The 25,456-nt window shown below is 38.0% G+C and overlaps 1 protein-coding gene across 1 annotated transcript in view; it reads right to left on the bottom strand.

Annotated features, from left to right (window-relative positions):
* The window catches only part of LOC149537177 (uncharacterized), a 241,446-nt gene that overhangs the window by 122,871 nt on the left and 93,119 nt on the right, over nucleotides 1-25,456 (bottom strand). Inside the window, exons 4-5 of the mRNA XM_089807323.1 lie at nucleotides 19,438-19,521; nucleotides 19,229-19,309 (exon numbers count right to left, since the gene is read on the bottom strand). Coding sequence (XP_089663449.1) covers nucleotides 19,229-19,309; nucleotides 19,438-19,521 — 165 coding nt within the window. The remainder of the gene's footprint in view (nucleotides 1-19,228; nucleotides 19,310-19,437; nucleotides 19,522-25,456) is intronic.

The raw sequence follows: 25,456 nt of genomic DNA on the forward strand, positions 1-25,456 counted from the left end.
AATATGTACACATGAACGTTTATAAGAATGCATAATAATAATAAAATAAAGAGTTAAAAACTCTTCAACTCCTTATTCTTTCCCTCTTTATTTCTTTTTTTTATAATTCGATTTGTGAGGCATTCAAATGGCCTTCTTGATAATTGAAGGTAGCCGAAGAGCCAAGCCGGCCATTTAACAGAGTATCATTGATTGCATTTGATATAACTCTTTCCTCTCACCAATGTCGAGGCTTGAACAACATGACAAAGGGATTTCTCCATTAATTTTTGTATGTTCTTTGCACCTTTACCTTTAGATTCATAGAAGATTAAATAGATAGATGTCACTTTACTTTCAGCTGAACATGCTATCAGATAGATTGAAGATAATAGTTAGTTGTTACTTTACTTTCAGCTGAACTTGTTATCAGATAAATTGAAGATATTAGTTACTTTATTTCAGCTGAACATGTTATCAATTAGAATGATTAAAATGTTAGCAGCATATTCATTCATTTATTTAATTTCAATTAGAATGATTAAAATGTTAGCAGCATATTCATTCATTTATTTAATTTCAATACATGATTATAATTTGTAAACTGAATACAAAGCAGTTAATCCCTTCTAGTTAAAAATAGTTAAAGGAGGTCTTTTTCATGTGAAATGGAATCAGTTATTAGATCATTAGGAGTTTTAAATCGGTTAGGAAAATTCGTTTGTTACTAAAAGCATAATTGGGATCATCAATTTTTCCAAATTTACCTCCTTTTCATCCAACCAATCAATGCATTCCAACTCATAATTTGTAGTTGATTTGAAATCTCTTCTAGTGACTCTATCATCTTCCCCTGAGTGATCAAGCACTTGAATTTGCTTCCATTTATATTTTCTAATCATGTCCACCATTAACCTTGAGAACATCCTCTTTCTAATTTCAAAATCATCAGTTGCATCTGCCCAATAATCTTCTAAGTGTGGATTGTGATGGAACCTATTTCCATATGCACTCTTGATTTTCTTTTCTACATTAAATTTCTCTTTTGCCTCATAATATCTCAAGGCATAGAATTCAAATTCCTTCTTCACGGCCTCAACTACTACAAGAGATGGACTAGTCTCACCTCCCATACTGAATAGAAATCCAACCCCTTGCTTATGTTTGTGCCTTTCAATGTTGTCATCAACCAATTGCCTTACACTTCCATTATCACCAATTTATTAGTAGGATACCTAAGAAGCTTTCGAGGACAAGTACGTCCAATACTCGAATATATATAAACTTAGGAAATTGAGTGTACCACAAACCATGTTTCTTGATTAGCTTCTTATCTTCACATGCAAAAAGCGTCATTGAAAATATACGTGTTTGTTGTTGTGAAGATGTAGCTATGGATAACACTCATATATCAAGACTTTTCTTTCTCCTATTCTAACTTTCCCTAGGGTGGTCAATCCTAGATATTTGAGTACCATCAAAAATATGAAGGCCAAATAGTAAGTCATATGCAATGCCTTTGTGTTCTTTATCATCCTTAATTGGAGATCAAGCTTATCACTAATAATATTTGCCCATTCAAACATAACCTCTCCAATGGATATCTTGTCTATGAAATAAAACATCCAAGGCTCAATAATTACTCCTTGTGGTTCTCCCATAACCCTGCCTAACCTGATGATGAGGTCACCATAGTCTTTCTTGAAATCTGATTTAGTCAACTTGGATGCCCTCGTTAGCTCTGAACATTGGCTCCTTGTTTCAATCAGCTTTCCTCGTTAATCTTGATGATATAAGCATCCACTTGATCATTATAGTGCTAAAGAGCATGCTCCATCATGCAAACAGCCAACTTGTGTTAAGGTGTGTTGAAAGTATCCCTACTCCTTGTTTCAATCAGCTTTCCTCGTTAATCTTGATGATATAAACATCCACTTGATCATTATAGTGCTAAAGAGCATGCTCCATCATGCAAACAGCCAACTTGTGTTAAGGTATGTTGAAAGTATCCCTAATAGCTTGTTCAGTGGGGATTGTCATCCCATAGCAAATTTCCTTGGTTTTTTTATTGTAGTGCATAGCACAATTAAGTACCAACATTGAGCATTGCATTGTTGGAAGGAAAGCAACAACTTGAACAATTTCATTCTTCAACATTCCCCTTAACATCCTCAAAGGATTGCTCCTAAACATTCGATCTCTGATTTGCAACATATTCACTAGTCCAAGTTTCATATCTTCAATCTTCTCATTCCTCGAAATGAAGCTGGTCTCAGAGTCATCTTCTTTGTATCATTCTTCATTTGCGTTTGCTTACATTTTGAGTGCCCAACTTTAGCTCCTGCTATCCTCAAACCTGTAATCAACATCCTTTATTATATTTTTGAATTTCAAACTTCAATTAGAACATAAAACGTTTTAACCCGGAACTAATACTTGCACAAGATGTTTGATGAAATTATCATTAAGTTCAGATTTTGTTCAAAATATTGATCTCATCATTCCTTCAAACTTTAACACATTTTTAGTAAGAAGTGTTGTCGATAAAGTTATAAAATAGCCGACAAGTAGATTAGCATGTTGTCGGTAAAGTATAAAATAGCCAACGAGTAGAATTAATTATATCCGAATGGGCGCAACGGTTGAGTCAACCCTCCAGAAAAGTGTATGTACATTGTCCGAAATGATTGTAATCATCATTGGAAGCACTATGTAATCTCTTCGGCACATATGCGAATAATAAAAGGAGTACTGTTGTGTACATGTTCTTGTCAATTGTTTGTATGCATTAAACTATTTACCCCATGCTGTAAACATTTGGTGTCGTTGCCCAATGGACTTGGAACGAAGGCAGAGGAATGAAGACTAATGCCGAATAAGCTTAACAAGGATGAGAATAAGATAAAGGAGAAAAATGAAATACGCACCGCACAAGAAATTTTAATTTTGACACAACCGGCCAAATGCAGATAAAGGTTTTAGGAAATTGCCGACGGACACCGAAGCACTGAGGAATTGTTGGAAGAGACTCGACAGTGATTGAATTTGATGGAAGAAACAAGGGAGAAATTTCTTAACCTGAATACGCCGAGGGAAGAGAATCCAAACGGAAGGGAATTAACTTGCACGGCTCAGAGTGCCAAGGGAGCACGAGCGTGGAGTGAACTCTTCGTCCGCGATACACTTCTGGTACAGACAACTTCGCTTGAGAAAAACGCTTTTTCATCAAGTAACGCAATTGTTGGAAATAAGACGACTGTCTGAAACAGCACAGGTGTTCAAAACAGTGCGAGTGTGCAAAACAACGTGGGTGTGCAGAATAGTGCAGGTACACAACAAGTATCTCCAACTCGAATAGTAATGGCTAGACCAAAGGAAAAATTGTCAAAGTTTGATGGTGATGGAACGGCCGATCCAATCAGACACTGTAAAACATGCGAAACAATTTGGACGTCAAATGGTGTAACTGACATAGATGAATGGGTCCGACAATTTCCAGCAATCCTAAGGGGTGTAGCAATTGATTGGTTTGCCAACACCGATCCCCAAATATTAACTTCTTGGGCAACAATTAAAAAGGAGTTTATCACCGAGTTTCAATTGCTACGAGACGACAATGAGATCGTAGCAGAAATCTACACCACAAAGCAAGGGTAAAATGAAATAGTCCGTGTATATGCCAGAAAACTAAAAGAATTAATAAACAAAATGGAAAGTAAGCCGGCAGATGCGCTGAAAAGGAGATGGTTCATTGAAGGACTATGCCCTGAGTTAAGGAAGAAAATGAAGATTGTGTCGCCATCATCATACACCGAAGCATACAATCGGCCAATGGACATAGAGAGTGAATAGAAAACAAAAAAGAAGAAGAAAAGTAGCTCATCTGACTTAGATGACTCGTCTTCGGAAGGAGATAGCAGTGGTGACGAAAAGGACAGTAAGAAGGTTCAAGCTCTCCAGAAGGATATGATTAGAATGATGAAGGAATATATGCAAAAAGAGACGAAGGGAAACAAGCTATGGTGTACAGAATGCAAGATAGAAGGTCACACGAAGGGATCCTACCCGAAAAACTAGTGCTGTGATATCTGCCAAATTATGGAACATTCCACAAAAGAATGCCCCTTCCATATGAAAACAAGAGGCCAGCAACAAGTGCTCCTAACACAGGAGACTTCCACGTCAGGAGGGAGAGCAAACACCAGCAATGACGGTGCCACTTTGGGTGGGTACAGAAATAATAGAAGAGGGCAAAACAACAATACCAACAATAATAATGGGGGCCGCAACCGAATTCAATACGATGAAAACAGCCGCCCAATGGTTCAATGCCGAGCATGCAATTTGTGGGGCCACTTTGCATAGAACTGTACATCAACAAACGCACCAAAGTTGTTATGCGGATGGTGCGGTCCTGGAGATCATGAAGATGCCAAGTGCCCAAAATCAAGAGTGAATTTGATCAACATCGGCGCAGACAAAGAAGAAGTCTTGGCAATCACCCGTAAACAAGCAAAACTGTACCCCGACCCTACAGAAGAAAAGAAGAGATTGGAAGAAGTGTAGGCAGAAATTGAGAAAGCAATGCAGGCAGAGAAATCACAATTGAAGGACATTACCAGTACCTCAACGAGGAATTGCGCAGAACAAAACATCATAAGGCAGATATTACAAACTGAAATACCAGTCAAGTTAAATGATATGATCCTCACAATGCTTCAACTTCGATTGGCACTCACAAACATCGCTCTGACTGTTAAACTACTAGGAGAACATGGAAGGGAAAACGAAAGTGTAGCAAGTGCAACAGACCCAATGCTGTTAGCCCTCACATTCGGACGGCATCCGGCAATCATCAAGATGGGTATATTAGGAACGGTCCTTTTAGACACAATTGTGGATGGAGATTCAAGAGTAAACATCCTACCAAAAGATACCTGGAAGAAATTGGGACAATCGACGTTGTGGCCGCCTACATTCCAATTACTTATGGCGGACCAACACGGCATTAAACCTCCCAGGGTCCTGATGGCACAACCAGTGACTATTGGAACACATCTGTTCCTACTCGATTTCGTCGTCATCCCGCTAAAGAGGAGAGAATATGACGCCATTCTGGGCCGAGGATGGCTAGTACAAGCAAAGGTTAAGCATGACTAGAAAACGAATACACTATCAATGGAAAGCAAAGGACAAAAATTCATTGTTGATTTACACACACAAATGGTGGGCGAAGAAGCTCTATCATCTGATTCCGAAGAAGAGGATGAAGGAAAGCAGCGAATGGAACTGGATGAGGAAGGAGTCCTATAGTTGGAAGGTGGATCGATGGACGATGATTTGGATTCGGTGAACGGATTGTTTCACTAGCAGATGGAGGATTATGAGCTATTCCAGAGTTGCAACATACTAACAATAGAGGAAGGGCACAATGAAGACGTATTTCCAAAAGAATTCAGGGAAATAAAAGAAGGGGACGCACCGTTGGATGAAACACTTGCACATGTATTCGGTGAGGGAAAGCCGATAAAATATGACGAAGCCACAATACAAACCATGAATTTGCAAGATGAGGGCGAACAAAAAAACATATTGGTGGGAGAAGAGAGCTTTGACCCATGCGGAGAAGAGAAGAATACAGCGTACGGCTGAAAATTTGCAAGAAGAGACCTGGAGGTGTACCATACAGCAAGCACAGGCCAAGGGAAAAATACCGTACAGACTGGAGGCTCTGTACGGGCAAGGACCTACCACCATACGGCCTTCTAGAAGCAGGCAAGGAAGTATTGTAGGGCCTAGACAAAGCAACCATACAGATTCAGGAAAGGACCGTACAAACCAGCTAGGGTATTTTATGGTACCATACTGACAGGAGTACGACATCAACATACGATACATGAACAAAACTGTACGGCCACAGAGGGTGATACACATTGCCAAACAACACGGTATGGTCAAACAAAGTAACCATACGGATGACCAGAAGAGGCTACTGTACGGACATGCATGCACTGTCTGTGAAGGAAAAAGCATCATACAGCCTTCTATACAACAAAGATAAACATAGGGTTGTACGAACATATAAGAGCATTATTGGGAGGAAGAAAGTACTGTACGTCGTACGGAGGAGCAATTAAAACAATAGAAAAATATGGAAACGGCCATATGAAGATATTTCGTACGACCGTACGGCTCAACGAAAGAAAACATCAAGCACCATACATTATCAACATACATGAAAGTGAAAAGTGCAAAAGCCGTACGGCCAAGAAAGAGAAGTTTGCATCGTACACCCAAGAGATGAAAGAAGAAGTGGTTGTACGGCCCTTTCAAGATTGGTGGGAGAATGAAGAAGGCATTGCCATACGATGAGTCAAAGGGTTGCAAAAGACAGAACGGCCATTATAAAAACGGGGGTAGAGGTGACTAATAGCAACAAAAAAAAGAGTAAAAAACCAAAAAAAACAAAAAAAAAGGAAAGGAATACACGTAGGCACCATACGAACACAATCCACACAAGCACCGTACAGACACAGGAAGGATATGTAGAGGCACCGTACGGAATTCAGGAGGATTACGCTTAAATCATCTCACCAAGTGACCACTGTACGAATTTCAAAAGAGCTTTCATACGGACGAAGAAGAGTTGTCGTACAGACGAAGGAAAGCTATCGTATGGCAGAATTGCATAGTCCATACAGACGTGAAGCAGGTTGAACATAGCGTACGACCGTGCCGCAAATAGGATATTTCTGGGAAAGTTTAGGACAGCAAAGTGGGAATCATTGCTGTCGAAGAACCTTTGTCGTAGAAGACAAAAAGAGAAAAGGAGAAAGATGTAGCCGTATAGCAAAAAGAAATATGTAGCCCCAAGACCCCACTGGGGGCGTTGCCCGCTAGACCCCCAATCGCTTCAGTTATCAGTCATGGGAAGTATGACCAGTTGATGAGACCTGGAGCTCCTACAGGCATGGATTGTCTGTGTACCAGAGGTAGAGAGAGCACTAGAGCAAGCCTTTTAAGAGGGGTGATATGCTTTGAGGCACTTGGAGTAGGTGTTGGATGTGAAGCTGTCTTGGTGGATGCATAGAGAGCTCAAGAGGAGCTGATCATCCAGTTGAAGGCAATTCAGCGACACTTGGCTCAGTGTACCCAAGAGTTGGAAGCAAAGAAAGTGGCACAGGTAAATATTTTGTAATTGTCGTCCGGAGATGACTTTTCTTTTTGGGGGGATGATGTTGTTAGGAAAGTTATAAAATAGCCGAGGGATAGATTAGCATGTTGTCAGTAAAGTATAAAATAGCCAACGAGTAGAATTAATTATATCTGAATGGGCGCGACGGTTGAGTCACCTCTTCGGGAAGGTATATGTACACCGTCCGAAATGATTGTAATCATCATTGGAAGCACTATGTAACCTCTTCGGCATATATGCGAATAATAAAAGGAGTATTGTTGTGTACATGTTCTTGTCTATTGTCTATAAGGATTAAACTATTTACCCCATACGGTAAACAAGAAGTCTCATTGAGATATGAATCTAGTTGGTTGAAACTTATAAATCTGGGCACCTAGCTTCAATTATGATGTAAACTTCCCTCAAATTCCAACTTTATAGGGTCTCAAATCCTTTTCCTGCAACCCAAATTTCTCTTTTGGCAAGTTATATTACTGAATTTTCTTATTTCCAAGCCCAGATTGCTTCTTTTTTACAAGTTTGAAGTCCTGATTTGACAAAACCAAAGATTCATCTCTTAGAATCTCATCAATATCAACCTTGCAATTGAGAAATCCCTGCCGCTTTTTAGTGGGAGATTCTGCCTTTGTGTTAACTGCTAAGTAGCATGCCACCTATTAAAGGAGGTCAATCCGCACTTGGCTTGTGGCAAAGTGAATTAAATTCTCCCTCCTTATATAGGTGATCTAAGTAAGGATGTCTTATGGTTGGGCCGACCTGCCCCTTTCTTAGGAAATCAAGCCAACTTATTTAAACAATTAGATCTTCCCTCACAAGGCCCACTTTCCTATTGGAAAAAAATTAATTTGAATCTATCCTTTCCAGCAATCTCAATCACTCATGGATTTGAGTCAATCCAGCACTATACCACTTGGATTGAAATCGAACTCCTCATTGTTTTTAATTGAATTTTTACAAATCCAATCAATTTTTCACATTGAGCACTCATTATGTCAAGCACAGTGGTTTTGTGAAGTAGGGATTGGAAATCCCATGTTTGTGAAAAGTCCAGCAAAGACCTTCATGGCAGAGATTTTGGAAATCCTATATTTCGAAGAATTACGCCCTATTTTGGAGTTCATGTCTCGCCTCCCCTTTACAATTTTGATCAACTTGCTATTCAGCCCTCATTTAGAGCCTATATAGAGGAATCTGACTCTTGTTTTCACCCTATAACTCATTATATCTCCATAAATAACATAGCAGGAATCCAAAGAACTTGGGATTTCCAATCTGAAGTTTGGAGAATATCCTCCCATGAATGCAAGCTTTGTCCTGAACCTTTATGAAATAACAAAGATCATAGCAGAATTTTAGGGTTTTGGGGATTATAAATCCTAGCATTGGGCAGATTCTGCCCAATGTCGGGATAAAATCTGATCTTTTCGTGGACTTTAATAAACTCTTCCTATAATCCTCCAAACATTGCTCCATGCTCCCCAATGATGATTATGGATTTGAAATCTGCATTTGGAGCTGGTAAAAGCTCATGTTCAATTTGATTTCACTTCATCTTTGCTCAAAAAACTTGATCTTTACCTTGGAATTTCATCGATCTTGCCCCTTAAAAATTCTTTTTCACATCTTGATCAACTTGGAGTTTATAGCCTTTGTCAAATAGCAATTATAGCTGGGTGGAACTTTTCGATTCTTGGGATTATGCAAGGGCAGAAATCTCAAGATCTTGAGATTCCCGACTCTCATGTTACATGCTCATTTTGCCAACCTAAGTTAAAATTCATGTTTGAAATGGCTCTCGAGGTTTACATATCATGAATCTCAACCTCAATTCAATCCATTTTCATTTTAACTCGTCTTTTTTCCCTGAACATTAGTTGAATTCTTCTTTTCTCCTTCAGTTTTGTCCATCACCATTTTGGCATTCAACTTTCACCCAGGGCTGCCTTCACTCTAGGGCAGAAATTTTGAGATGTTGGGACTAGGAATCCCATGTTTTAGAACGTCATGGTGAAGATTTTGAAAAGTGAGGATTTCATAGGGGCAGAAATCCCAAGATCTTGAGATTCTTGACCCTCTACTTTGTGTGTTGATACTCTCAATTCTCCTTTTCATACTTGTTTTTGCTCTACATTTTTCAATCCTTGTTCACGATTTTGAATGTCTTCATCTCTTGTACATTTGTTTTTTACTCCAAATCCAGCGTGAATCTCATTTTCACATCAATGCCCTTTGGGTTTGAACCTCGCTAAAATTTTCATGGTAGTTTTCATTTTCATTTTTGGGGCTTGATTAGCTCTTGCTCTCTCATTCATGAGCCTTGACTCCCTAAATAGATCAAACTGCCCAAACTAGTCTCTCTAAACCCAAAACTTGAACTATTGCTAAACCTCAGACAACTAAGACTAACTCTACGGCCAAGTGAAAATTGGGGGTCCCCATTTGCAATGGGATGATGGTGTAAAAACTTCACAACAAGATCGACTCTATAATGTCCCTACCCGATCTTCAATACCCTATAACTTACTTCAAACCCAAAGGAGAGACAATCTTGATGGCAATGCGCAAGATGGAGAGTCCCTATTCGAACACCAAGGTTGTGCAGCGAGAATAGATGAAACTCGGGGGTAGTGTTTGCACGATGGTAATGATGAATGTACAACAAGAGAATGGATCATACGGCGTACGATGTTAAGGAGTAGCGATGGTATGGTGAAGAATATTGTCGATTCATTCAATAGCAACTAAAAATTGTATGGTCTATGGTGGAGATGAACTATGGTGTGTAGCAGAAATGCAAGGTCATACAGAGTTAGACCTATGGTATTGAGCAGTTTGTACGGTGGGTGGTGAGAGGTTGGTGGCATACGGTAAGGGAGGTTTGTCCAGTGGCATATGGTGAGAAGGTTGAAAAGGCTATGCGGGATTGTACGGTGTAAATGGGATGTCGATACTTGTGGATATATAATTATGGTGTTCGTACAATGCTTCCAGTAGCCCGAACATGCGAGGGAAAAATATGCCTTGCCTATAGTGTTTGCTTTTAACAGATTAATGAGTTCATGAGTTCATGCACATATAAGTAATCGAATATCAACATGAATGTCAGAGTCGAATTATGCCAGAAGTATTCCTTGACTATACAATGGTAATGCCCCAAATTTGCCATATCTAAAGCAACATAGAACAAAATAGGGTGAGGGATGAATCCCACCAAAAATACACTAGCCAAATAGGGAAGAACTTTCACTTCCAATATAGTGAATAGAGCATAACTACAACTAGAATTTGCAGTACAATAAAAAGAACTCAAGTCACATACCAAAAACATCCTACATGCTAGTCATAAATACCCCATCAAGGAAAACTCTCGAGGAGCACAAGAAGATTCGACACAACAACAAACACCTAAAACCATAAAGATAAAAGATGGCCCGAGATATATAAAAATACATCATGAGCCCAAAATATGAATATTATCATTTATTTTATTTAATGTCAAAGACACTATAGACTTGCATCTATTATGATTTGGAAATAGCCAACTGGGCAAATGTGATATATTGTAATTAATGATGAGATATTGGGAAACTAAGCCGATTGGTATTGGAAATACATGAAAATGGCAAGTGAAATGTGGCTTTATGTTTCATTTTGTTACCACATTCATTTTATTTAATGTCAGAGACACTATAGACTTGCCTCTGTTATGATTTGGAAATAGCCAACTGGGCAAATGTGATATATTGTAATTAATGATGAGATATTGGGAAACTAAGCCGATTGGTATTGGAAATACATGAAAATGGCAAGTGAAATGTGGCTTTATGTCTCATTTTGTTACCACATTCATTATGAATGGGATGATCCTAGCATTAGATATGGGAGTGGATCTAGGGAGTGGCTCCCAACGTGTCCCCAGCCCTTACTGTGATGATGTAACATCACGTTTTCTTGGGTCTTAATTATCAACTAACATACTTGAGAAATTCAATTCTACTTCAATTTCATACCAAAACAGTTATAAAAATCATGTTCATGTGAAAACACTCAAAAATGTTCTAAGTGCAAAAATGTGAGCCAAGATGTATTGCAAATGATTGAAGATGCCAAAACACCTCTTTTCCTTGCAAAAACATGATTTAAATCACTCTAAATGGATTAATTTGAAGATTTTTCCAAAAACGTGCCCTTGGAAGGAATTTGAAACAACATTTTTTAACAAGATAAATCCATTTTTTATGTTAGAAAATCCATTGCCAAACAAAAACGACCCTATTGGAGAAGATCTCATGCAAAACCATCAAGTAAATATCTCACAATATGCAAAATTGGGTTCTTAGAGAGCAAATGCATGTGTTTTTCCAAAATCGAACTTTTCGGAGGTCAATACAAATTTTGAAACATGTTTTTAGGTAAAATCAGACCTTTTTGGGTGCATAGCATGTTTTAAAAGATGCTTTTAGTTTAAATCGGACCTTTTGGAGGCAACATGTTTTAAAATGTGCAAGTTATCAAAATCGCACCTTTTGGAGGGCAATGCACATTTTAAGTTATATCTCACATTTTGGATGCAAAGACATAAAAACTTGCTTTTTGATGCAATGACATCAAAAAGGTCCACTTTTGATAGCCTTTTGATGAAATGACATCAAAAAGGTCTAGTTATGATTCCAAGTTGAACTTTATCTGTAGTGACATGTAAAATGTCCACTTTTGATGGATTTTACATGTAATTGCATATAAAATGTCTACTTTTGATGACTTAAATATGCAGAGACATGAAAAAGTTCCACTGAAGATTAATACTTCTAAGTTGAAAATTATATACAATGGCATGTAAAAAGTCCACTTTTGAAGACTTTAAGCAATTAAATAAGCACATGTCAATTTAAATTCATTAAAATATAACTTAAGTGAGACATAAATTATATTTATATATCATATTAACCTAAGTCACAAGGTTCGAGTTCGAGTTCGAGTTCGACAACTATGAAGTTCGGATCAAGTTCGGCAAGGTCCAAAAAAATTCGGGGAAAAATTCGACATTAAATTTATCTTAAATAAATATATAAAAAAAACAAAAAAGTAATGTAATAATAAATAAAAATATAATATATTAATATTTTACTAATGAGAAGAAGGTTAATAAAAAATATATAAAAATTTAATATTTTTCTAATAAAGAATATACATAATTATTTTACTATTAATAAATAAATAAAAATAGCATACATTATAATAATGTTATTAACTATTGAAACCTAAATTAAAATGAAATACATTATAACAATGTTACTAACTATTAGAAATGGTAGTCGAGATTTGCTAATAGTCGTTGTCGATGCCGCCGCTACTGAGAGATTGTCAGGATCTTACCACTACAACCACCTTACTATCAGACGTTGAACATGGCCCCTCTTCTTCAGACGCTAAACGACCTACATAAATGACAACTGACGACTAGTTCAGATGCCTCTACTCTAGATGCAGAAGTGCAAATGATTCTACTTCAAACGCAAATGATGTCAAACACCAGATGCCTAATGATTTCCCATGCCACAACCTGCAATAGACGACGTAAATGATTTGCAAGCTGCGGTAGACAATTTGCCTTGCCGTCCTTGAGAAACGATCTTCAGAAGAAATAATTTTGAGCAAATAGAGCTTCATTTTAAAGTTTTTTTTGGGCCGAAAACCCTAAAAAATGACACCATGAAATATGTTCTCTGCTGAAAGACAGTTAGAATGATTTCGTACGAATTTTTTGCCGAATTTAACGAATTTTTATTTTTTTTTGAACTTCGCCGAAATCCAAACATGAAGCCGAAAATTCAGCAAACCCTGTGACTTAGATATTAGCAATATAACATGCAAATATCATTTAAAAAGTAATATTCACTAGAGCATTTGATTTAAACGCTAAAAGTTAAATTGAACTATATAGTTAATATAGTCACTGAAGTAAAAAATCAAAAAGTAACTCAAGTTAAAAATATAACATAAAGTGCACTATAGTTACTTTAAGTGAAAAATTAAAAGATAAAGTGGACTTTAAAACATAACATGAAGTGAACTTAAGCTATATTTTTCAAAAAGTGAATTTTAAATTAGAAATCTAACGTGATATTTTTAATTTGTGTTGTTGCATCAAAAAGACCCACTTTTTGGGTACTAAAATGGCCATGTCTCTTGACTGACAACTTCGATGAGCTCTAGGTTAAACCGAATCAAAAGGAAAAGCGAAAAGCATGACATGAGCAAAACCAAAGGACTAAAAACCAACAAACGCAAACTCAAAAGCAAAGAAAATGAAGATGAAAGCTTCAAAATTCAAGCAAAGACTCAACAAAAAAAATGAAAAACACTTGACGAAAGCCTTCAGTAAAACAATTTGATATGCAAATTGAAGTCAATTGATCGATCAACATTAAACAATTGAATATCAAATTAAACCTAAAGAAATGCAAAAGTAACTTGAAAAAGTTTTGTGTTGTTACCAACATTTTCTAGTGACAAAATGCAGGACAACAATGATCACACTAAAACAGTTTGCAGCCAAAAGTTGTTTTGATTGGAGGGGATTGCATGACAAGATGAGGAAGCAATTCTTGCACATACATCATCTAGAAGATCTCTAGATTGATGTACGTACCGAGTTGGATGTACGGAATATGGATTATACTCAATTGACTGTGAAATAGATTGTAGATTTCAACTTGGCATCCATTCTACCTAGTTTTGAAGATGATGATCAAATTCTAGACCCTGAATTTTTTCAGCATGATGTGGACAAGTTACCCATTCTTCCTCCTACATGACCATGCAAAGAAAGTACGTCCATTTGGGATAAATTCCAATTTATCCTCACTAATACCAACACATGGATGAAAAGAAGGGGTCTTAAATGTATAAAGATAAAACCTAGAACAGATTTTGATCCCGTTGGTCTAATTGGTTTGAGATCCAGGATAAAGGTTAAAGGTAAAGATGGCACATCTTCATCTACATTTGAACCTACTGCTCAAAGTTTGCCTAAGTTGTCTATCAAAGGAGAATATGATTCAAGAGTACTTGAGGTGAAAGACATTGAATCTCAATAATTTCAAGTTGACTCAAGTAACGATGAAGCAAGGAAATCAAAGAAGTCTTCACCTCTTGCTTCATGTCCTCTTGAAGTTCTCGCTGCAACCTATCTTATGGAGTCAGCTTCAGTATCAAATTAATCTCATGATTCACCTTTAGGTGTTGCTATGGGTGCATTCTTCATTAAGCATTCGTCTTTTGAAGATTCAGTGAGTATTACAACATCATTGCATGTATCCTCAGGTGCACCTACACTAAAAGCACAAGGAGATCAGTATGATTTTGAGAATGTTTTTTATGCATATTCCTTATCGATTCCTTCAGCCACTGTTCGGTCTACAGCATTGCTTGATGAACTTCAGCTTAGTTAGAGTAATTCATGACTAAGGTCACACATAGCAGTCCTATGGCCATTTAGATTAAGACACCAACTATAGTTACTACCCTTATGCAAAGTAATTATGAGTTAACTATGGTAACTACTGCTTCAGCTAGTGCATCTTTCTTTCAATCTTCCTCCATGGTTGAGCTTTGTCACACAGAAAAGAAATAAATAAGAAATCCCACTTGAAGATGTAAGAACCCCTAGCCAGTTATACCGTTAGCAAACATCAATTTCACCAACTAATCATTAGTTTGACATTTTGTCAAACAATTGACAAGCAAACTTGTGCTCATTGTAATGACAATTGTCCAACTTATTCAATTACATACATTACTAACAGCAAATTTTAATATCAGAATGTTGATAGACAATTAAATGAACAACTCCACCTTATCATAAATTGCATTTTTCAGAATACCATATAGAATTTCACAAGCAATCAATTTATCACAATTGTAAAAACCTGGAAGTTTACACTAGTTGATCGATTTGCAGAAGTATGCACTTGAAGGCAGAATTGTAAATGTCTGAAATCTAGTCGTAAATCACACGATGAAGCCACGATGCTTGTAACAACAGCATGTCGGAACTCCCAAGTATGGACAACAAACTCCACAATTTGGCTCCTAGAAGGTGGCCACCAATATTAGTTGCTAATGGCCGCCAAAGTACAGATATACAAGCTGCAAGCAATGTGTATTTTGTATGCACAAGCATCCCAAATTTTGATAAATTGCTAGCAAAGCTGGAAATTGCTGCACCTAAGAGCAGAGTTTTTTGTGCATGAAACTCTAGCAATAAATTGCTAGCAAAGCTGCAAATTGCCCATGCTACAGCAGACCACAAACTGGGGGTACAAAGCTATAATTCCAACGCCAATATGGTAGATTGTAGAATTCAATAACAATAATTAACAAGGATACAAATTCCCTAAACCAACTACACCCAGACTCAAAAAATTGCAGAAGAAAAACAAGAGTTAGTTTACCAATTTCCTTTACAATAAACCCTTCTTCTCAGATTCAGTAGAAAAACAGTAAGAGAAGACTCTAGATCCTCCAATGAACAAAATACTCCTCGGCCACAGTGAACACAGTATGAGGAAGCTCCAATTTTCAGATTCAATCCACTATTCTTCAGCAGTGGGAACGAATTCACAATTTTAGAATTAATTCACAATACCTCATTTGTGAATTTACATTGCAGTTCTCAGCTATAAACCCTTCAGCAAGGGCACAAACTTCAGACTCAGAAAGCCACAAAGGCAACAAAAGCAAATAAATTATCCAAGCGTGCTTTTCCCAATGAATGAGCTCTTATTTATAATCTTTCATTGGCCAAAGTTTTCATAAAAACTTCACTTCAAAATTTGTGGAAGTTTTCCAAAAGAACTCAACACTTGAAACTCTGCAACATACTTTTTAGAAATCTCTTAATGTCATTATTGTAATAATATAAATATCATTATAATAATGCAACTTGATAATTATTGAATAAATAAGAGCTCAAACAATTATTAACCTTATTTACCGCAGGTAACAACCAACTGCCAAAGCCACCCACTGCACTGCCAAAAATAGCAACTGTCAAAAATAGACTTATTAAAAATAGCAAGTCCACAACAGGGACCCACAAAACACCCTATAAGCTCACGAGATTCACTATGATGAGCTTACTCCATCAACTACATAGACTTGCCAAAAACAAGGACATTACAGAAGATGACAGACAAGTAAGCAAACCAAGGGTTTCAAAGAATAAGAAAGCTAAAACAGTTTCTTGAGTGATGGTTGATGAAAATCACATCAAGTATGCTGAAGTGGCTAAACCTCTTGTGGAGAAATCTACCAAAGACATGCAGCCTGCTGATTACAGAATCACAAGGGTTGAACTTGGTAAGCAAACAAAACTAAGTTATCAATAGGATGCACATGAGGTGGTTAACTTTCTTTTTTGAAAGAATGATGAACTGTGGGAAAAGAAAGTGAAACTCAAAGAAGAAAATGCTCATTTTTTGGGCATTATTGAAGAGATGAAGACGTCTTTTGCAGGCAGTGAACCTGTTTTAGTTGTATGCACAGAAAGAGAGAAGTGGAAGGCACATACTATTGATGAATGGAGCAACATTATTGAAAATAAGGGAATCCTAAGTGATTGGAGAAGCATACTAGGAGTTGAGTAAAGGAAGAGAAGTCTCTGCTAAATTGGATGACATGTTGAAATCACTCAATCATTAATTTGAGTTGCTGGAAGGGGATCTTGGTGCTTGTAACAGCATGATGGAAGTTGATTTAGACTTCCTATGTGAGTATGATGTCATTACATCATTTCAAATGTACCATGATTTCATGCATGTGATGGAAAACAAGAAACAAATTCTCTAAAAGCTCATAGAAGGGATAAAGGCAACAATACTCATGGTATCTACTCAAGAAAATAAGATCAAAGAAGCTTTCAAAGAGTTGTCATGCGAAATTATCACTGAAGACAACGCAGTGAAGAGTCAACAAGAAATTCTCACAGAATTCGCAGAAGCCATTCACCTACAGCTTGAAGTGGATGACTTCAACATTAGTGTGTTTGACACATTTGCAAATTGGAAGTTTTCATTGAAGAATTTGCATAATCAAATGGAGGATTATAACAAAGAAACATCTAGGGCAGCAAGCACAGTCAAGAAAGTTACCATGATCTTACAACACATTGGCCAACTGGATGTTGCAGTTGTACGAGAGTCCCTATAGAAAGTTGGAAAACTGGTTGATACCATGTGAAAACTCCAAATCATATTTTTACATGCTTTAAGTAGAATAGTAATAAGAAAGCTACATGCAAAGAGCATCCTTGTTGTAAGTACAGGATAACATGTACCTGTACAATCAGCTCATGAAGTTATGTTGCAATTGTATTAGACATACAACTTTGAATAAAGTCAAAGTAGTTAGTTAGGACAAGTATGGGTAGTTGGGGTTGTTCCACTTTTTCGTCCACCTTTCTCTCTTTGTTTTTCCTATATAAAAGAGAGAGTTCATTGTAAATAATCATCTTTTTCTTTATAGGAGAAGGCTAGGCTTGTGACTAGAAGGCTTCGTATTTCTTGTTGCAAATCTCTGAAGTGAATAAACAAGCAAGTTTTTCCCAAACTTTGTGTTGAGATACTTGGAATTGATCATTGTCTCTTATGTTACATTGATTCATTCATCTTTGTTACTTCTCTCTTTTATAACATTTGAGTGTTTGATGTTGTTTTTGGAAGACTTTGAGCTTTCTTAAACAAGATTAATCTAGTTTGTTAGTTGAACAAAGACTTCAAGCTTTGTCAGTTATTCACCCTTTCGTTCCAAAAAGGTTGCTTGTAGGAGACGTTGGGTTCTTATTATCAACCACACAAGTCAAGTATAACTGTTGTCTTAAAGTTTGTTCTTACGTCGATACTTAAGCCACCGGTATTACCATAGCAATGGATTCCTTTTGTTTAATTGCAAGTAGTAGTTGGTAATAGAAAATCAGTCATAAAAAAAGAGGAATTAATTCAGTAAACCACCCCTTCATCAATTCCAGTTAGGTCTTTGTTGTAGCCACCTACAGTAAGAAGGGAGCCTCCCCTATTGCTGAGAGGAGAGATTTATCTCACTACACCATTGCCTAAAGTTCCCATTTTGTAAGTAATGGTTACAGTGGCTTACAAAAAAATTAGCCAGCACAGCTACAGTCTGCATAATATTTGATTCTACCTATAAGATAGCTCCCAGATACCAAAATTGTCTAAAAGAGATCTTTGACCTAATAAGATATTTCTACAGTATATGCTGTTTTTCGAAATGAATGCATACATGTAAATAGAATTTTCAAAGCTCTGTTTCAAGTCAGAGTAAAGGATTGCATTTGGCAATTTTCTAATTTGTTTTGTTGGGTTCAATATGGCTGGGGTTGGTCATAGTACTACTACTGTCATACACTCTATAGATAGATAGATAGAAAACAAAAAACAAAGTTGACAGATCATCAATGTCAACTGCAACATGTTGAAGATAGATCAAAATGTTAGATATCAGTGCAACTGCACATCAAAAATCAATACAGACCATCATAATATCACATTGAGAGCATCTAAGTCATCAGCTGCAGCACCAGTGCCTCTCCTGTTAGCTGCACCATGCAAATCCTGTGTGACTGTAGTACCTCTATTCCTCAATCAAGGCTGAGAAAAGATATCATTTTGGTTTACTTCTCCTATTTTCTTTTTTTAGTTAAAAAACACTTCTCTGCTAGATAAGTTCTCCCAGGGTTTGGCCTGGGCCCTGCCCCAGGGCTGTGGATCTTGCCAGAGTATGTATCAACTAAATCCATAAGTGCAGGGTAGGACCCAGGCAAGCCCAGACCAAAATCTGTACCCTGTCAGGACAGATCTGGGTTCAACTAGGGCTATTGTGAAAAGCAGCAATATAATTGAACAGTTAGTATGCTAAAATAACATTAAACAAAAATTACTTATCGCAACAAACAACAGCTACAAAAGTTATAAAATCTGAATATTTGATTATAGATAAAAAAACATCAGAAAGTTGTGCTGCAGAACAAACCTTGGGTCCACCAATTCCATCACTCCTCATCTCAATGACATTTCCAGAGGCATCGAGTCTTTTTTTAATTATATCATGTTTCTGCAAGATTAAAATGTCTGTGGTTCAAACCTCAAGCTACTTATATTCGACTTTTGTTGCAACAAAGAATATACAAAAGTTAACTGTTATTGTTCCAAACTTAATCCAAACTTTAATTGCAAACTTACCACATCAAGGTGTTGATCTCCACTAATATCCATTGCATCCAAACTAAGGAGAGAGCATGCAAGAGCAGGGAAAGTCACATCAAACTGTAAAACAGCAGAAACAAAAATATTCGGTTCTATGCAACTCCAGCTAGACAAATAAAAAAATGAAAAATACTATGCCTCTTTTGTATGGTCCTTTCCCAAATAACATATTTTCAACTGTTAAAGCTGTCAATAGATTAATAATGCAAATTCAAAATGGTTGTTGTATTCTCGATTTTCAGGAGTAAAGGAAGACTGAAGTAGAACACCAGCGTTGGAGTTATTATATCTATATTAGGTTGTTAGGTTTGGTAGAATATATATCTCTACAAATATCATACGTTAGTAAATAGCAAAGAACAAAACTCGGAATTGGCAAAGGCCAACTTGACTCGTTAATCGGATCCAAATTGGCTACGAATCAGCTATGAATCGGCAAAGTGAAAAAACCCTCGAAATTTAGAGATTTTAACGATTTAAAACTTATTTCATGCACCCTTTATTGAATATAACTTAAAAACACTATAACATCATCAAATAGAAGCTAACATACATAAACAAAGAACATAAATGATAAATCAATCACATATGTAAAATGTAAATTGTAATTTGTAAATGAAGTAAATAGAAAACATAGTATCATATGACATAGATATATAGAATTATAAATGTTGTCAAATCATAAATGTATGTAAGATGAAGATCCATGAAACGTATGTCTATCTGTAAACAAAATGAAAAGACAAGCCAATCTGCTCTAGCTCTAGTTCAAGTCTATCTCTCACTTTTCCTCTCTTTTTGTCCCTTTTAAGGTTGTAAGAAAGCGAAATGTGAAAAAAAAATTCATTAAAAAAGTTTTTTTTTTATACAAGTTACCCAATTGGGCTGCACAATTTTTTGTGCTGATTCATGCGATTCATGGTGACTCATGCCAAGAAATCGCCGATTCAATTCACCAATTCAAAAAAAATCGCTTCGCTTGAATCGAACCGTTGAATTGCGTAAATCGCCGCAATTCTCATTACTCGGATAAATAGATAATTAAATAAAAGTAGTAGTTGGAAGTTTTACATGGTTTAGTTTAGGTAGTTAGAAAGGGGCTTTGTAAGCCAATGTAATAATATCTTAACCCAAATGTATAAATGCCATGTATTATCAATGGTGTAACCTGTAGGTTTTGGAGCTTCCCACTTCAGCATGATGTCAAAGTAATGGAGAAGATGAAGGCACCATGAGGAAGAAGCAAGTAGCTGGAGCAGTTGAGAGTAAGGTGTTTATGGGCTTCCAAATTTTACCAACACTATGCTTTTCTTCGGTACTCTCCATCACCCTCTGCAGGTCATTGTACCGTCCAAGGGATTTCCTTCCTCTGTTATATCTCTGCCAACTATGCAAGTCAGCATTAATTAAGACTTCTGAATAAGTTTGAAAATTCATCAAGATTCAAAACATTGTGCTACCAAGGTTACCGACTGTTGTAGTCATGGTAACGTTTCCCATTTGAAAACTCTTCAGTAATAAAGCATGCCAATTGCTACCATGATGATTCATTTGCGTTTGCAAATGTATACTGTTGATTGCTGACCCCAAAGATTCTCTGCAAGTCTCTAAATCACATCTAAGAATTCCATAACACCCATGTATTGTCATATGAAGTCCTATATTCACTCTATTCTATGTAATTTCTCTATCATAATCTTCTTGCAAAATAAGATGTCAAACAAGTGCAACCATTTTGGCATGCTTCCATAAAACGGTGCCAAAAGAATACTGTGGAAATAAAACGTGATTGAGTATTGGACTTTTGCAAGTAGCAAAAAAAATTGAAGTGATAAATGAAGATTAAAGGATATGTTAGAATATGTTAAGAATGAGTTGTGATACTAAAGTGGAGATAAATGCTTTATAGTGTTTTAGAAAACAAAAGAGGTTTGTTATTTTTATTGCGAATAAAGATATTTTTTGAAGCTAAATGGACAACTAAGGTGTCGTGATTTCATGACAAAAAATAGTGTATTATTAGCTGAAGATATAAAAGCTTTATTTTAATAAATGCATTGCTGGTTAAAACAGCCACCCACTTTGTGCACAAGGGTACTGTTGTGGGTATTTTGCTCTTGGTCTTGTCCTTTTGGCTTTAGTTCTTGGTAGTTCTCGGCTCAGTCCCTTGAGGTTTCCCTCTTTCAAATGAGAATTGGTAAAATTGGCTTCTAGAATGGAAACTATTTGCTTGTATGAGAATTGAGTGTCTTGACAACTTACTATTTTCAGTAAGTCTATTTTTAATAAATTCCACTGCCTGCTGGATTGATCTTACTTTGACTTTGTAACAACTTAATATTTTTAGAAAGTCTTTTTCTAGTAAGTCTATTTTTAGTAAATTTCACTCCCTCTTGGATTGACCTTATTTTGACTTTGGAACAACTTACTATTTTTAGAAAGTTTGTTTTCGGCAATTATGTTTTGGCTACAAGTGAGCTCTAATTGATAAAGAGACAAAAAGGTATCTATTTCTATATCCAAACGAATGAGCAAGCAAGTCAGCCAATTAGAAAATGATTTAAGTCTGGAATAACCCTTGAAATATCCAAAAGTGTAAAGGCGTAGAAACATAAGGAAAAATGGTTGTTGTGGAATTCTTCCATCATGAGCAAAATCCATAACCATGTTAGCCGACTGGATGGTTCCGGCGGTATTTTGTATTCTGTAGCCGACGGTCCGGCGATGTTTCTGTAACCGACGGTCCGGCGGTGTTTCTGTATTCTGTAGCCGACGGTCCGGCGGTAAATAGTTTGTAACGGATAGAATAATTGTGGCCGACGGACTCCTTTGGGAAGGTTCGGCAGTAGTATTTATATCCCATCTAGGATCATTGTAAAGCATCAATCATCTACTATTGCGAATATAATTCTGCTATTCTGCTATTATTGTTTGTATGTGTTGACTTCTTTACCTGTACGGTAAACATTTGGCACCGGTGCCTTATGAATCTGGAAGGTGGGGGGAATGAAGATTAATGCCAAATCAGCTTAACAAGGATCGGAATAAGGCGAAGGGAAAAGATGGAATCCGTATTGCACAAGAGAATTTAATTCTAGCACAGCAAGCCGAACGCCGACGAAGATTTCAGAGGATTGCCGACGGAAATCGAAGTGTGGAGGAATTGTTGGAGGAGACTCGGCAGCAGGTGGAATTGGTGGAAGAAGCACGGGAGGAGCTCTTGAATTTGTGTTTGCCGAGGGAAGAAAATTCAGACGGGAGAGCATCAACTCGCACGGCTCGCAGTGCCAACGGAGCACGAGCGTGGAGTGACCTCCTCGTCCAGGATAGACTTCCGCTGGAAACAATTTCGGAGGATCCTTCGTCTTCACCAAGGTTCGCAGCTGTCGACACCTCCGGTGTAGGAGTGCAGACCGCCGGTGTGGGAGACCAGTCCGCCGGTGTGGGAGTACAGACTATCGGTGTGGGAGTCCAGACTGCCGGTGTGGGAGTGTCGACCACTGTAGGAGTGCAAACCTCCAGAGTTATGGCGGGACCCAAAGAAAAATTACCGAAATTTGAAGGCGATGGTACAGTCGACCCCCTCCGACATTGTAAGACATGTGAGACGATTTGGCGGGCAAATGGAATCACAGATGCTGACGAATGGGCCAGGCAATTTCCGGCAACCTTACGGGGTGTCGCGATTGATTGGTTTTCGGATATGGATCCGCAGAAGCTGGATACATGGGATAACATTAAAAAGGAGCTCTTGGCGGAATTTAAACTCTTGCGGGATGATAATGAAATCGTAGCGGAAATTTTCAATACCAAACAAAGGAAGCACGAAACTGTCCGTGTCTACGCCAGGAGATTGAAAGACTTAATAAACAAAATGGAAAACAAGCCAGCGGACGGATTGCAGAAAAGGTGGTTTGTGGACGGCCTATGCTCGAAGTTGCGGAGGAAAATGAAAATTGTGCCACCGTCATCATATGTGGACGCGTATAACAGAGCACTGGACCTGGAGTGAGCAGAAGACAAAGAAGAAGAAAACTAGCTCCTCTGATTCTGATGACGACGAGCCTACCGGAGATGATAGCAGTGACGACGAAGGTAGTAGCAAAAAGGTTCGTGCCTTACAGAAGGATATGGTTCGAATGATGAAGGAGTTTAAAAACATGCAGAAGGAGCCAAAAGGTAGTGAACTGTGGTGCACGGAATGTAAGACCAACGGTCATACTAAGGGATCGTGTCCGAAGAACCAATTCTGTGACATCTATCAAATCATGGGCCATTCGACAAAAGACTGTCCCTTTAACATGAAGACAAGAGGACCTCCGCAGGTGTTTCTCACACAGGAGGCTTCCCCGTCGGGTAGTAGCGGAAACACGAATACCGCCGGTGCTACATCTGGAGGATATAGGAATAATAGCAGAGGGCAAAATAACAACAATGCAACCAATAACAATAATGGAAACCGAAGTCGAACCCAATATGATGCAAACGGACGGCTGATCGTTCAATACCGAGCATGTAATTTGTGGGGTCATTTTGCACGGGATTGTACAACGGCAAACACACCGAAATTATTATGCAGATGGTGCGGACCCGGCGATCACGAAGATTCCAAGTGTCCAAAGGCTAGAGTAAACTTGATCACTGTTGGCACGGATGTAGAGGAGGTTCTGGCAATTACACGAAGGCAAACAGAGGAAAAGAGAAAAGTGGGGGAAGCGCAAGCGGAAATTGCAAAGGCATCGTCGGCGGGGACATCTCAGTTGAAGGATATTACCGGCACCTTGGCAAGGAACTTTGCAGAACAAAACATTGTACGACAGATCTTACAAACGGAGATAACGGTCAAGATAAGTGACCTCCTCACAATGCCCCAGTTACGGACAGCCATTATGAATCATACACCGTTTTCGAAAGCAACGGAGGACACAGGAAGGGACAGTAGGGAAGGGATGGCAACAGACCCAATGCTGCTAGCACTCACCTCCGGACGGCATCCAACGGTCGTCGAGATGAGGATTTTGGGAAATATTTTGACAGAGACAATTGTTGACGGAGGGTCCGGCGTGAATGTGTTGCCGGAGAATACTTGGAAGAAGTTGGGAAAGTCGACACTGTGGCCACCTGCATTTCAGTTGCTCACAGCAGACCAACATGGAATAAACCGTTGGGAATTCTGAAAGCGCAACCGGTAACAATTGGTACGCAACCATTTTTATTGGATTTTGTGGTCATTCCATTAAAAAGAAAAGGCTATGATGCTATTCTGGGACGGGATTGGTTGGTGCAAGCAAAAGTAAAACATGATTGGAAACGCAATACCCTATCAATGGAGCGCGAAGGCAAAAGATTCATAATTGACCTGCACACGCAAATGATTGGCGAGGAGGCAGCATTGTCAGATTCTGACAGTGAAGGTGAAAGTGATGACGAAGGAAAGAGGAGAATGGAACCGGATGAAGGAGGAGTATTGAGACTTGACGGAGGATCGAATGATGACGACCTGGACTCGGTTAATGGCCTTTACCACTGGCAGATAGAAGACTACGAACTCTTTCCGAGTTGTAATATGCTAAGGGTCGACGAAGATGAGAAAAAGGAGGAAAATGAATGTCTGGAGGAATGCAGGGAAGTGGAAAAAGGAAACGCTGCCATGGCTGAAGCTGAGGGGAAGAACATACAGTCTAAACACAGAAAAACGAAAAATCCCACTGTCCGGTACATGGTGAATGGAAGGCGCGGAAAGAAAAGGTTACACCGCAGCATAAAATTAGTTGAAGGGCACCAACAGCAAGGAAATAATCCAGTTGCGCGACGACCGCAGGAACAGTGGGCGACGGGGGTGGCACAGAACAAACGTAAGGCGTACAATGGTCAAAATGAAATCAAAGTGGAAAAGTTTAAGGGCAGATGGGTTGGACCATATCAGATTCGGAAGGTCGGCGACAATGGAGTAGTCAGATTATCAACTTTGGACGGGCAGAAGATACCTCCGGCA

Source organism: Cupressus sempervirens, chromosome 10, assembly GCF_028749045.1.
Source record: "Cupressus sempervirens isolate cs-2001-9-10 chromosome 10, ASM2874904v1, whole genome shotgun sequence".
NCBI classification, from domain to species: Eukaryota; Viridiplantae; Streptophyta; class Pinopsida; order Cupressales; family Cupressaceae; genus Cupressus; species Cupressus sempervirens.